The sequence below is a fragment of the Ranitomeya imitator genome, chromosome 5, assembly GCF_032444005.1.
Source record: "Ranitomeya imitator isolate aRanImi1 chromosome 5, aRanImi1.pri, whole genome shotgun sequence".
Lineage (NCBI taxonomy): Eukaryota > Metazoa > Chordata > Amphibia > Anura > Dendrobatidae > Ranitomeya > Ranitomeya imitator.
Window position 1 is genome coordinate 689,169,304 of NC_091286.1, and position 13,275 is coordinate 689,182,578.

Genomic DNA, 13,275 nt, shown 5'->3' on the forward strand with positions numbered 1-13,275 from the left:
TTGTGATTCAGATGAGATCATGTCGACACCACTACTGTATATAATGTGTTGTGATTTATGTGAGATGACTTTTTGATATATATATTTTTTGCTGATGTGTATTATGAGGGTATGCGCCTTGTACATGAATTATATGGTATGGAGTTGGATGTGTTTGTTATAAGGTGCTCATAGACTTCTTTCTGACACGTCGCACTTCTTTAGGAGGGAAAAAAATTAATATATATACTTTAGAAACATTGTTTTTACAGTACATTCATTGCTTCTCTTTGGGAGCTGTCAGTCTTCTGGAGCAGCGCTGGGAGAAAAGGTGGCCGGGGGCGGCTCAGGGTGAAAGGTGGCCAGAGGGTTGGTGCTTGTAGAAAGGTTGGCCAGAGGGTTGGTGCTGGTAGAAAGGTGGCCAGAGGGTTGGTGCTGGTAGAAAGGTGGCCAGAGGGTTGGTGCTGGTAGAAAGGTTGGCCAGAGGGTTGGTGCTGGTAGAAAGGTGGCCAGAGGGTTGGTGCTGGTAGAAAGGTTGGCCAGAGGGTTGGTGCTGGTAGAAAGGTGGCCAGAGGGTTGGTGCTGGTAGAAAGGTGGCCAGAGGGTTGGTGCTGGTAGAAAGGTGGCCAGAGGGTTGGTGCTGGTAGAAAGGTTGGCCAGAGGGTTGGTGCTGGTAGAAAGGTGGCCAGAGGGTTGGTGCTGGTAGAAAGGTGGCCAGAGGGTTGGTGCTGGAAGAATGATAGCCAGGGGGCGGCGCTGGGAGAAAGGCGGGAATCGTCCTTGTATTTCGGAAGAGACTCACCAATGCAAGTCAGTGGGTATGACAAAAAAAAAATCGCATGGCACTCGGACCATGCGAGCGCCTCTGATTTTAACACACCAGTCTCATAGAAAACCTGACATTTCATCTGCCACGTAAAATCACAACGTGACAAGTCAGAATAGAATAGATGGCTACAAATATGAGTGACATATATAATTAGTCCAGTGCGTGTAGCTTACTGTACATGTATTTAATTATTAAAGTGCAAAAAAAATGGCGTGGGATCTCCCTGAAAATTTAATTACCAGCTGAGGAAAAGCCTACATCTGGGGGCTGATGTTTAATGCCTGGGAAGGGGGTGATACACATGGAGCTTCCCAGTCTATTAATCTCAGTTCACAACTGTATATTTAGCCTTTACTGGTTATTAAGATGGGGACCTCTCTAACAAAAGACGTAGAGACCCCCCATAATTAATAACCAGCAAAGGCTAGGCAGACAGCTGGAGCCTGATATTAATAGGCTAGGAAAGGATATTGTCCCCCTCTCATATTATATACATCAGCTCTAAGCCGCCCCAGAAATGGTGCATCCATAAGATGTGCCAATTCTGACATTTGGCCTCCGCTCTTCCCACTTGCCCTGATGCATTGGCAAGTGGGGTAATAGTATTGGGGGCTGTGTGATGTCACCTTACATGATGTCACCTGACATCAAGCCCAGGGGTTAGTAATGAAATGGTGTCTATAAGATACTCCCATTATTAACCCCATAGTCATACTCAGAATAAAGTCCTTTAATTGAAATAGACACTGACACCTTTATCTTAATTGAAAATAAAAAAAGCAAAGTTATACTCACCTTTACGCCAAATCCAATGAAGCCCATGTCTCCTGTAAAAGACCAAAAATAATAAGCAACCGCCTTCCTCATCTGTCTGACATGAAGATAATCCACCGATGCCCATGTCCCCTGTAAATGAAAAATAACAAAACAACCATATTCCTAAGCTTTCCGACAACAAGATAATCCATTTGTCCCTTGACAAATCTGGCTCTGCTACATGTATTTGCCGTGCTGAACGTTGGCATGATGCGAGCATTCAGCCTGGCATCCAGCAGAGACACTGAGCTGCGCGTAATCGCGCAGCATGGGTGCCTCGTGGTGTCGTGGGAAAGGTGAGCGGAATTCATAGCCAATGAACTCCGTTCACCTCAATGAAGTCACCGCTAGCGTGATAACCGAGCAGTGAGGTGAACAGAATTTATCGGCTAAGAACCCCTGCTCACCTTATTCATGTCACTATGGACACTGATGCTGCACTACCGTGCGCAGTTCAGCATAGCAACTAGATGTAGCAGAGCTAGACTTGTCGCGGGACATCTGGATTATCTTATCGGACAGGTGAGGGATATGGTTGTTTCTTTTTTCTGTTACAATGGACATGAGCTTCAGTGGAAAAGGTGCAAATGTGAGTATAGCTTTGCTTTTTTATTTAAATAAAGGTGTCAGTGTCTTTATTTCAATTAAAGGACTTTATTCTGGGTGTTTTTTTATTTATAATATGACTATGGGGTTAGTATTGGGGGGTGTCTTATAGACGCCTCTCCATTACTAACCTCGGGGCTTGATGTCACCTGACAATACAAAGCTGACATCAACCCCACTTTCCACTGCACCAAGGCAAGTGGGAAGAGAGAGACTAAGCGACAGAATTTTATAGATGCTCCATTTCTGGAGAAGCTGAGGGCTGATGTTTAGTCTGAGAGGGGGCCAATATCCATTGCCTTTCCTAACCTATTAACAGCCTGCAGCTGTCTGCCTAGCCTTTGCTGGTTATTAATTATAGGGGAGACTCTACGTCTTTTTTTTCTTTGCGGGGGTTCCTCATTTTAATAACCAGTAAAGGCTAAGTAAACAGCTGTGAGCTGATATAAATAGCCTGGGAAGCTCCATGGGTATTACTCCCTTCCAAGGCATTAACCCTCCGTCACATACAATATTCGGACTAACGAGTTCACATACAATGTGCCTGTCAGGCGCCTGCTGGAAAAATACCTATAATATCTAATGTTTGCAATTTCAGTGCTCTAAAAGTGATCAGTGACCTTCATAGGGATGTAATAAAAGAGACTACACATAATCAGTTGCAAAAAAAAACATTTACTTAACATAAAACTAATAACTATGAAATACAAACTTTTCAAAACTCCCGCCAAATAGTTCCCAGTTCGACTCTCTCAAAAAAATGTACAAAGAAAATTTTTGAACACAAACTTAATTTTAAGGTACCTTAAGTACTATTAAAAACATATTCAATCAGAAGTAGATGCTGAGGTTTCCCCAGAAAAGTCACACTTGCAGAGCAAATAGCAAGAATTACACACCATTTTTGCATGTGTCAGGCAAATTGCTTTATGACATTTGAGACATTCATAATTTGAAAGCCTTCTGGTTCCGCTTTCCGTTTGGCAGGTGGTGCAGATGGTGACTTTTCACCATCATCTTCTGGGCGGAACCTTTTGAGCTGAACTTGAAGGCGAGAGGGGATACCGATTGTTTTCACGCTTCTCCTGCGTAGCTTTCCAAGTACTAGTTCATGGGCCAATTTTTTCAGATACAATCATCTACGGAGTGGTTCAAGCTTGTTTTCAAGATAAATTACTTGTGAATTTATACCACCCAAATTCAACATAGCAAAAAATATGACCATTGGCCAGCGTTTGATGTTTCTGCTGACGTTGAAAGTGGAGCACATCTGATCTGCTGTATCCACATCCCCTTTGGTGGCATTGTAAAATGTAATTATCTCCGTTTTTTTTTCTGCCCCAGTCCCAGGATCGATGGCAGCATCATCATGAAGTGTTGATAGAAGAAGTACGATTTTTTTGGCATGTGGTACATAGGAAACTAAAGCCTTTCCATTATGGAATGCAAACATACTGCTGTACTGTTGTCTCTCTTTCACACTTACAAACTGTGGCGGCAATTCCCTTTTGTTTTTTCTTACAGTTCCCACATATGACAGCTTCTGAATTTTCAGATAATCAATCAGATCACAACTTGTAAACCAATTGTCAGCTGTAATATTGCGACCCGATCCAAATAAGGGTTCAGCCAGTCTTTTTACAACATCAATGGGTTTGTTGCTCACACAGTAAGGACCTTCTGGTTGTTTTCCTGCATAAACTTCCAGGTTGTAAGTGTAGGTCTTACTGGCATCAACAAGGGCATACATTTTTATTCCATATTTGTTTGGCTTTGATGGAATATATTGACGAAAGGCACATCTACCACGAAAACCAGGGAGCATTTCGTCAATAGTGAGATTCTCTCCAGGGTAATAACTTTGTTTACAGTTTACAACAAATCTTTGAAATATATCACGAATTAGAGCAAGTCGGTCATGTGTTTTGCGTTCGGTTCGGGTAGTTCTGTCGTCAAACCGAAGGCAACGAATTAGAATCTTGAATCTGTTTATGGACATAACAAGGCTAAATTTTTCAACTCCATCCCCATCTTTACCCCAAAGTTCCTCCAAACTTTGTCTATTTGCCCTATAAGCTCCTGCAAGGTACAGTAATCCAAAAAAAGCACGCAGTTCTATTTCATCTGTGGGCTTGATGGTTCTGTTGCAGATGTACTTGTCCTTTATAATGTCTATATATTGGTTGGTATATGTGACAATAGAGTCCAGAATGTCATCTGTAAATATACTGTTCCAGCATTCAACTGCAGTTTTTGCATTACGTGCAGTTCCTATTACTGCAGGAAGGTGAGTAATAATGTTTAAAGGTTCCCTACGTTTTTTCTGGAATGGCTTCTTGTTCCATTTAGTATTTTTATCTTTTCCAATATAATATGATCCAACTTCTTCATCCTCACCACTGTCACCATCTTGCTCTGTTTCAGAATCCACGACACATTCTTCCACCTCATCATGAGAATCAATCTCACTTTCCTCTCCTAAATCCTCATTCAGTGTGAGGTCTCTATCATCTAACAGCATGTTTGTTACTTCCTCAACATCAAGTTGTTTGGATAAATTGTACATTTTCCTCTCCATTTCAGCAGATAATCTGAAGCAAGAGAAGGAATATGTTAGGGAACTACTGTATATGCCTGAGCAGCACACTTTCTTTTATAAAACCTCCCTTATTTCTATGAAATATCCTCACATTTTGTGCTATACATTCATAAAACAAGCTAAATAAACTATTGTGATGAATAAAAACATAAAATACCAACCTTACTGAATGTGACGTATTCACATACAATGAGCCTGAGAGATCTGTGCAGCTATATCCTCTCCCCTGAAGCTCTGAAATCCAACTGTGATATCAGGTTTCACAGACCTTCAAGAGACAGGAGACTACCTGGAGGGAGGGGGTTTCCTCACAATCTGGTGAGGAAGGAGAAATGAAAGTAAAAGAGAAGCGCCTGTCAGATCAGTTGTATGTGACGGAGGGTTAAGTATCAGGCCCCAGCTGTCGGCTTTCCCTCTGCTGGTTATTAAAATTTATTCAAAATGGTGTGGATAGAGCACTTAGGCATCATTCAAACACCAGATTTTCTCGCGAATGAGAAAAAATACCGTAATTGATTATTTTGACCTGAGTTTGGTCCAAGTGTCATCAATTTTTTTTTGTACATGGAGGGAAAAAAACGTTTCTCCACACTCTATCCTATGAGACAGTCGGTCCATATTCGAAAAGCATCCAATTTTTTTTTTTTGACTTGCATTGCCGATTTTGATCAAAATCAGACATGTCTCCGCGATTTTGCATGGACCACTCGGTCCGCGAAAATTCAAATATTTGAGCGACCCCATAGACTTTCACAGGTACGAGTGCTATCCATGAAAACGACGGAGAGCCTTCGTACGAGAAAATCGTACGTGTGAATGAGGCCTAAGATTGTATTGTCGAGGCCGGGTTCAGAGAACCGTTAAAGTTATGGGATCTGTCATGAGTGCAAATTGCGAAAGGGTAGAAAATACGCCTGTCTGAACCCAGCCTAACGTGCGTCCTCCATATTGTGCTCGTTTCACGCTTAGACTTGTTTTCTTACAGAGGATTCCTGGTGAAAGTATTTGTGAAGAGCGGCTCAGATGGATCTTTTGCCCGGGCCGAGAGGGGACAGATACCACTCTCCCAGGTGAGATGGAAAAACACTCGCGGTACATTGTGTCCGTGAGCCGAAGCCGAGTGCTCCATTGTTTCTGCTGGAAAACACACATATGGGGCCTGATACATTGTTGCAATTGTGATTTTTTTTTATTTTTGCTTTGTTTTTTTGTTGCTTTTAGGCATATGTTCAGGATTTTTCGTGTTTTTTTTGCTATAAAAACGTGATAAAACCGCGAAAAAAAACTCATACGTTAAGCATCCTATTATTAGAATGCAATCCGCAATTTTTGTGCACACGTTGCGTTTTTTTTCCGCGGCGGAATCGCATTCCGGAAAAAAACGCAGCATGTTCATTCTTTGTGCGGAATCGCGGGGATTGAATTGAAATCGCATTGAAACGCTCACTTTCCGCATGTGGCTATGCCCACCATGCGGGAAATAAGCTGATCATGTGTGGTTGGTACCCAGGGTGGAGGAGAGGAGACTCTCCCCAGGGCCTGGGAACCATATAATTGTTAAAAAAAAAAAAAAAAATGAATTAAAATAATAAATCGTGATATACTCACCTTCCGCCGTCCCTCGCAGCATTCCCACTCCTCGTGATGCTTCCGTTCCCAGTGATCATCTGGGGTCATTGCCGCGAGGCATTACTGGGAACGGGAGCATCGCGAGGAGCGGGAAGATTGCCGGGGACGCCAGAAGGTGAGAATATCACGATTTATTATTTTTTAATAATTTTTAACATTATATCCTTTTAGTATTGATGTTACATAGGCAGCATCAATAGTAAAAAGTTGGTCACACTTGTCAAACACTATGTTTGACAAGTGTGACGAACCTGTCAATCAGTTTTCCAAGCGATGCTACAGATCGCTTGGAAAACGCCAACATTCTGCAAGCTAATTACGCTTGGAAAACGCTAGTGTTTAGCGGGAAAACGCATGCCAATTCCGCATGCGTTTTACCACCCCTTGCACAGTTGTGGAATTGCAGCGGAAATGTCCACGGCAATTCCGGACGTGTGCACATAGTCTTAGCCTGATTTTAATTGGTCTTTTTTTGTTTGTTTGTTCTTTTTGTTGTTTTTATGTTTGCCTTTGGTGGCCGCAGTTTCCTGATTTTTACTTCTGGTTCAATAATTGCGACTTTTTGAAAATGTCGCAAATTTTTTCAGCAAATACGTGTATTTGCTTGTTTTTTTTTAGTTTTTTTGCAAATGTTAGAGTTGTGTGCAAAATTAATTTTCCCTTTAAAAGGGAAAGATAAAAAAACATGTTTAATTTTACACAAAAATCGTAAACCGGCATCATTTTGAGTCTGAGCCCCTTACTTGTATCAGCTCTGGCTAATAACTGCAGTACCCGGAGCTGGCTCTGATCGCTGCTGCTTAACTTCTTATATGCTGCTGTTGATCATTTAAGTTCTGCAATCCAAGTGGTGCCCTGATTTGGCCACAAATCGCCCAACCTCCCACCAAGTCCCCACGAAGCAATGGTTGGCTATGGCTTCTATCTTGGACTTCATCTTTGCTGCTGTGGACAATCACAGGATGATTGTTGCCGCCGTGGACGATCACAGTATGATCTTTGCCAGTGTGGACGATCACTGGATGATCGTTGCTGCCGTTGACGATAACTGGTTGATTTTTGCTTCCGCTGATGATCACTGGTTGATATTTACCGCCACGGACGATCACTGGGTGATTGTTGCCACCCCGGACGACCACTGGATGATCTTTAACTCCACGGACGATCACTGGATGCTGTTTGCCGCCGCGGACGATCACTGGATGATCTTTACCACCATAAGTGATTTTCTGATATTTCTCCTCTGATTAGTTTGTTACAGATATGAACAAAGAATGTCAGGCCCTTGCTGAAGAATCTGGAGTTTCCCTCCCCAAGACCTTCTCTCTGGAACAGGTCGTCCATGGTTTGTTTGAGACCGGTGAACTCAACAAGCCGTTCCTGAAAGCCGCCACAACGCTGAGAAACCACGGTAAGACCAGCAACATTTCTGTGCAAAATGTTGTAACTTTTGTGGTTTTGTGTGCAGCAGGTGTGGTGTGGGTATACCCAGGGGTGTCAAACTGCATTCCTCGAGGGCTGCAAACAGGTCATGTTTTCAGGATTTCCTTGTACTGCACAGGTGATAATTTAATCACCAACTCATTATTTGTTTAGGTGACTAAATTATCACCTGTGCAGTACAAGGAAATCCTGAAAACAAGACCTGTTGGCAGCCCTCGAGGAATGCAGTTTGACACCCCTGGGTATGCCCACCTGTCAAATTCTTAAAAGGCAAAGCACCGGCGTTTCTTACCCCAAACTGATGATGATTCTAAATAATCGTTATCAAAACTGCATAGAATATCTCCTAATCCCTCGAAAGGGAATAACTTCATAGCAAAAGTTGGAGCAGAACTTCTGTATTGTGGGATGACGTTAAAGCACGAGATCTCGCTTTTTGCAACATCGATGGTGAACAATGTGACCGCGCTGACTTGGTGTAAAGAGCCAGATGTCGCACATGTTCAGATGGCCGTACGCTGTCTTCTTGAATATGTCTGACAGCGTTCCTGTATCGCAGCGTCTCACGTGCCGTCATCTTTCCCAACATACAGGCTTTAAAACTTGTGTCCTCACCAACAACTGGGTGGATGACAGTCCCCTCCGACACCACACCGCCGACATATTCTCTACCTTGAGCCGCCATTTTGACCTGGTCATCGAATCCTGCCGCGTCGGCATGAGGAAACCAGAGACTCGGATATACGAGTATGCACTGAAGATGATGAAGGCCAAACCTGAAGAGGTGAGCGGTGACCTCACCAGATCACTGAGCGGTGATCTCACCAGATTACAGTATTATACGGGACTCTCGTCATTGTCTACAGCATATATCTACTGCTTCTACTTGGCCGTTATACTCATCTTATTTAAAGGCTACTTCCACTTTCAGCCACATAAAGAATATATTGTACATACAAGGTGTAATCACTAAATGCAGAACTGATCCTGAGTTACATCCTGTATTATACTCCAGAGCTGCACTCACTATTCTGCTGGTGCAGTCACTCTGTACATACATTATATTACTGATCCCGAGGTACATCCTGAATTATACCCCAGAGCTGCACTCACTATTCTGCTGGTGCAGTCACTGTGTACATACATTACATTACTGATCCTGAGTTACATCCTGTATTATACTCCAGAGCTGCACTCACTATTCTGCTGGTGCAGTCACTGTGTACATACATTATATTACTGATCCCGAGGTACATCCTGAATTATACCCCAGAGCTGCACTCACTATTCTGCTGGTGCAGTCACTGTGTACATACATTACATTACTGATCCTGAGTTACATCCTGTATTATACTCCAGAGCTGCACTCACTATTCTGCTGGTGCAGTCACTGTGTACATACATTACATTACTGATCCTGAGTTATATCCTGTATTATACTCCAGAGCTGCACTCACTATTCTGCTGGTGCAGTCACTGTGTACATACATTACATTACTGATCCTGAGTTACATCCTGTATTATACTCCAGAGCTGCACTCACTATTCTGCTGGTGCAGTCACTATGTACATACATTACATTACTGATCCTGAGATACATACTGTATTATACCCCAGAGCTGCACTCACTATTCTGCTGGTGCAGTCACTGTGTACATACATTACATTACTGATCCTGAGTTACATCCTGTATTATACCCCAGAGCTGCACTCACTATTCTGCTGGTGCAGTCACTGTGTACATACATTACATTACTGATCCTGAGTTACATCCTGTATTATACCCCAGAGCTGCACTCACTATTCTGCTGGTGCAGTCACTGTGTACATACATTACATTACTGATCCTGAGTTACATCCTGTATTATACTCCAGAGCTGCACTCACTATTCTGCTGGTGCAGTCACTGTGTACATACATTACATTACTGATCCTGAGTTACATCCTGTATTATACCCCAGAGCTGCACTCACTATTCTGCTGGTGCAGTCACTGTGTACATACATTACATTACTGATCCTGAGTTACATCCTGTATTATACTCCAGAGCTGCGCTCACTATTCTGCTGGTGCAGTCACTGTGTACATACATTACATTACTGATCCTGAGTTACATCCTGTATTATACCCCAGAGCTGCACTCACTATTCTGCTGGTGCAGTCACTGTGTACATACATTACATTACTGATCCTGAGTTACATCCTGTATTATACCCCAGAGCTGCACTCACTATTCTGCTGGTGCAGTCACTGTGTACATACATTACATTACTGATCCTGAGTTACATCCTGTATTATACCCCAGAGCTGCACTCACTATTCTGCTGGTGCACTCACTGTGGACATACATTACTGATCCTGAGTTACATCCTGTATTATACTCCAGAGCTGCACTCACTTTTCTGCTGGTGCACTCACTGTGTACATACATTACTGATCCTGAGTTACATCCTGTATTATACCCCAGAGCTGCACTCACTATTCTGCTGGTGCAGTCACTGTGTACATAGATTACATTACTGATCCTGAGTTACATCCTGTATTATACCCCAGAGCTGCACTCACTATTCTGCTGGTGCACTCATTGTGTACATACATTACATTACTGATCCTGAGTTACATCCTGTATTATACCCCAGAGCTGCACTCACTATTCTGCTGGTGCAGTCACTGTGTACATTACTGATCCTGAGTTACATCCTGTATTATACCCCAGAGCTGCACTCACTATTCTGCTGGTGCACTCACTGTGTACATACATTACTGATCCTGAGTTACATCCTGTATTATACCCCAGAGCTGCACTCACTATTCTGCTGGTGCAGTCACTGTGTACATACATTACATTACTGATCCTGAGTTACATCCTGTATTATATTCCAGAGCTGCACTCACTATTCTGCTGGTGCAGTCACTGTGTACATACATTACATTACTGATCCTGAGTTACATCCTGTATTATGCTCCAGAGCTGCACTCACTATTCTGCTGGTGCAGTCACTGTGTACATACATTACATTACTGATCCTGAGTTACATCCTGTATTATGCTCCAGAGCTGCACTCACTATTCTGCTGGTGCAGTCACTGTGTACATACATTACATTACTGATCCTGAGTTACATCCTGTATTATACCCCAGAGCTGCACTCACTTCTCTGCTGGTGCAGTCACTGTGTACATACATTACATTACTGATCCTGAGTTACATCCTGTATTATACCCCTGAGCTGCACTCACTATTCTGCTGGTGCAGTCACTGTGTACATACATTACATTACTGATCCTGAGTTACCTCCTGTATTATACCCCAGAGCTGCACTCACTGTTCTGCTTCATGGTACGGTGCCCCAGGTTTCTGCTCACTCTCGGCCAGTCCTGTCTTGTAGAGATGTGACTGTCCCCGCCATTAGTGTGTCCCCTCTGGCTGCAGTGTTCCCTTTTCTATTTCAGACCATTTTCCTGGATGACATCGGTGCTAATCTGAAGCCGGCCCGCGCTCTGGGGATGTCTACAGTGCTGGTCAGAGACACAGAGAAGGCTTTGCAGGAGCTGCAGGAGTTGTCCGGGGTGCAGGTAATGAATACTCGGGACTGTGGACCCCGCGATGGCTGAGAACGCTCAGATATTGTCAGTGCATGACGCTCCATCTTGTGTTCTCACAGCTCCTGGATGACGACGTGCTGCCGCCAGCTGCCGACCTCAACACTGTGTCTCATGGATACGTTCCCATCAAGGTATGATTTCCATCGGGGAGTGGGCGCGATGTCTGCGTAGTGACCGACCTGCGTTACTTTCTGTGTGAGTCCTTAGCACACAGTGTAACGTTGTGCCCCCGCTGCCACTGACAATGATAGAGTTGTCACCACCGCAACGTGAGAAGGTGAACGTTTATCTATGGAGCGCTGCCTAGAGGTGTCGTATCGGCACCATAGAGAGACCAGAATCCTGCCATAAACTCACAGAGGCCGCGCTCACACCAGACGCCGAGCACACGGCATGGTCCTGCCTCCGGCCGTCCATCACACAGGACCATTATCTCCTATGAGCATCCATGTTACATCTGGTCTTCAACACTGTAGTATATACAGTGGGGCAAAAAAGTATTTAGTCAGTCAGCAATAGTGCAAGTTCCACCACTTAAAAAGATGAGAGGCGTCTGTAATTTACATCATAGGTAGACCTCAACTATGGGAGACAAACTGAGAAAAAAAAATCCAGAAAATCACATTGTCTGTTTTTTAAACAATTTATTTGCATATTATGGTGGAAAATAAGTATTTGGTCAGAAACAAACAATCAATATTTCTGGCTCTCACAGACCTGTAACTTCTTCTTTAAGAGTCTCCTCTTTACTCCACTCATTACCTGTAGTAATGGCACCTGTTTAAACTTGTTATCAGTATAAACAGACACCTGTGCACACCCTCAAACAGTCTGACTCCAAACTCCACTATGGTGAAGACCAAAGAGCTGTCAAAGGACACCAGAAACAAAATTGTAGCCCTGCACCAGGCTGGGAAGACTGAATCTGCAATAGCCAACCAGCTTGGAGTGAAGAAATCAACAGTGGGAGCAATAATTAGAAGATGGAAGACATACAAGACCACTGATAATCTCCCTCGATCTGGGGCTCCACGCAAAATCCCACCCCGTGGGGTCAGAATGATCACAAGAACGGTGAGCAAAAATCCCAGAACCACGCGGGGGGACCTAGTGAATGAACTGCAGAGAGCTGGGACCAATGTAACAAGGCCTACCATAAGTAACACACTACGCCACCATGGACTCAGATCCTGCAGTGCCAGACGTGTCCCACTGCTTAAGCCAGTACATGTCCGGGCCCGTCTGAAGTTTGCTAGAGAGCATTTGGATGATCCAGAGGAGTTTTGGGAGAATGTCCTATGGTCTGATGAAACCAAACTGTAACTGTTTGGTAGAAACACAACTTGTCGTGTTTGGAGGAAAAAGAATACTGAGTTGCATCCATCAAACACCATACCTACTGTAAAGCATGGTGGTGGAAACATCATGCTTTGGGGCTGTTTCTCTGCAAAGGGGCCAGGACGACTGATCCGGGTACATGAAAGAATGAATGGGGCTATGTATCGTGAGATTTTGAGTGCAAACCTCCTTTCATCAGCAAGGGCATTGAAGATGAAACGTGGCTGGGTCTTTCAACATGACAATGATCCAAAGCACACCGCCAGGGCAACGAAGGAGTGGCTTCGTAAGAAGCATTTCAAGGTCCTGGAGTGGCCTAGCCAGTCTCCAGATCTCAACCCTATAGAAAACCTTTGGAGGGAGTTGAAAGTCCGTGTTGCCAAGCGAAAAGCCAAAAACATCACTGCTCTAGAGGAGATCTGCATGGAGGA

At 43.7% G+C, this 13,275-nt stretch overlaps 1 protein-coding gene across 1 annotated transcript in view; it reads left to right on the plus strand.

The window, feature by feature from the left end:
• Positions 1-13,275, plus strand: part of EPHX2 (epoxide hydrolase 2) — an 81,169-nt gene that overhangs the window by 5,555 nt on the left and 62,339 nt on the right. Inside the window, exons 2-6 of the mRNA XM_069728447.1 lie at positions 5,815-5,899; positions 7,710-7,869; positions 8,495-8,685; positions 11,354-11,476; positions 11,566-11,637. Of these exons, the coding sequence (XP_069584548.1) occupies positions 5,815-5,899; positions 7,710-7,869; positions 8,495-8,685; positions 11,354-11,476; positions 11,566-11,637 (631 nt within the window). The remainder of the gene's footprint in view (positions 1-5,814; positions 5,900-7,709; positions 7,870-8,494; positions 8,686-11,353; positions 11,477-11,565; positions 11,638-13,275) is intronic.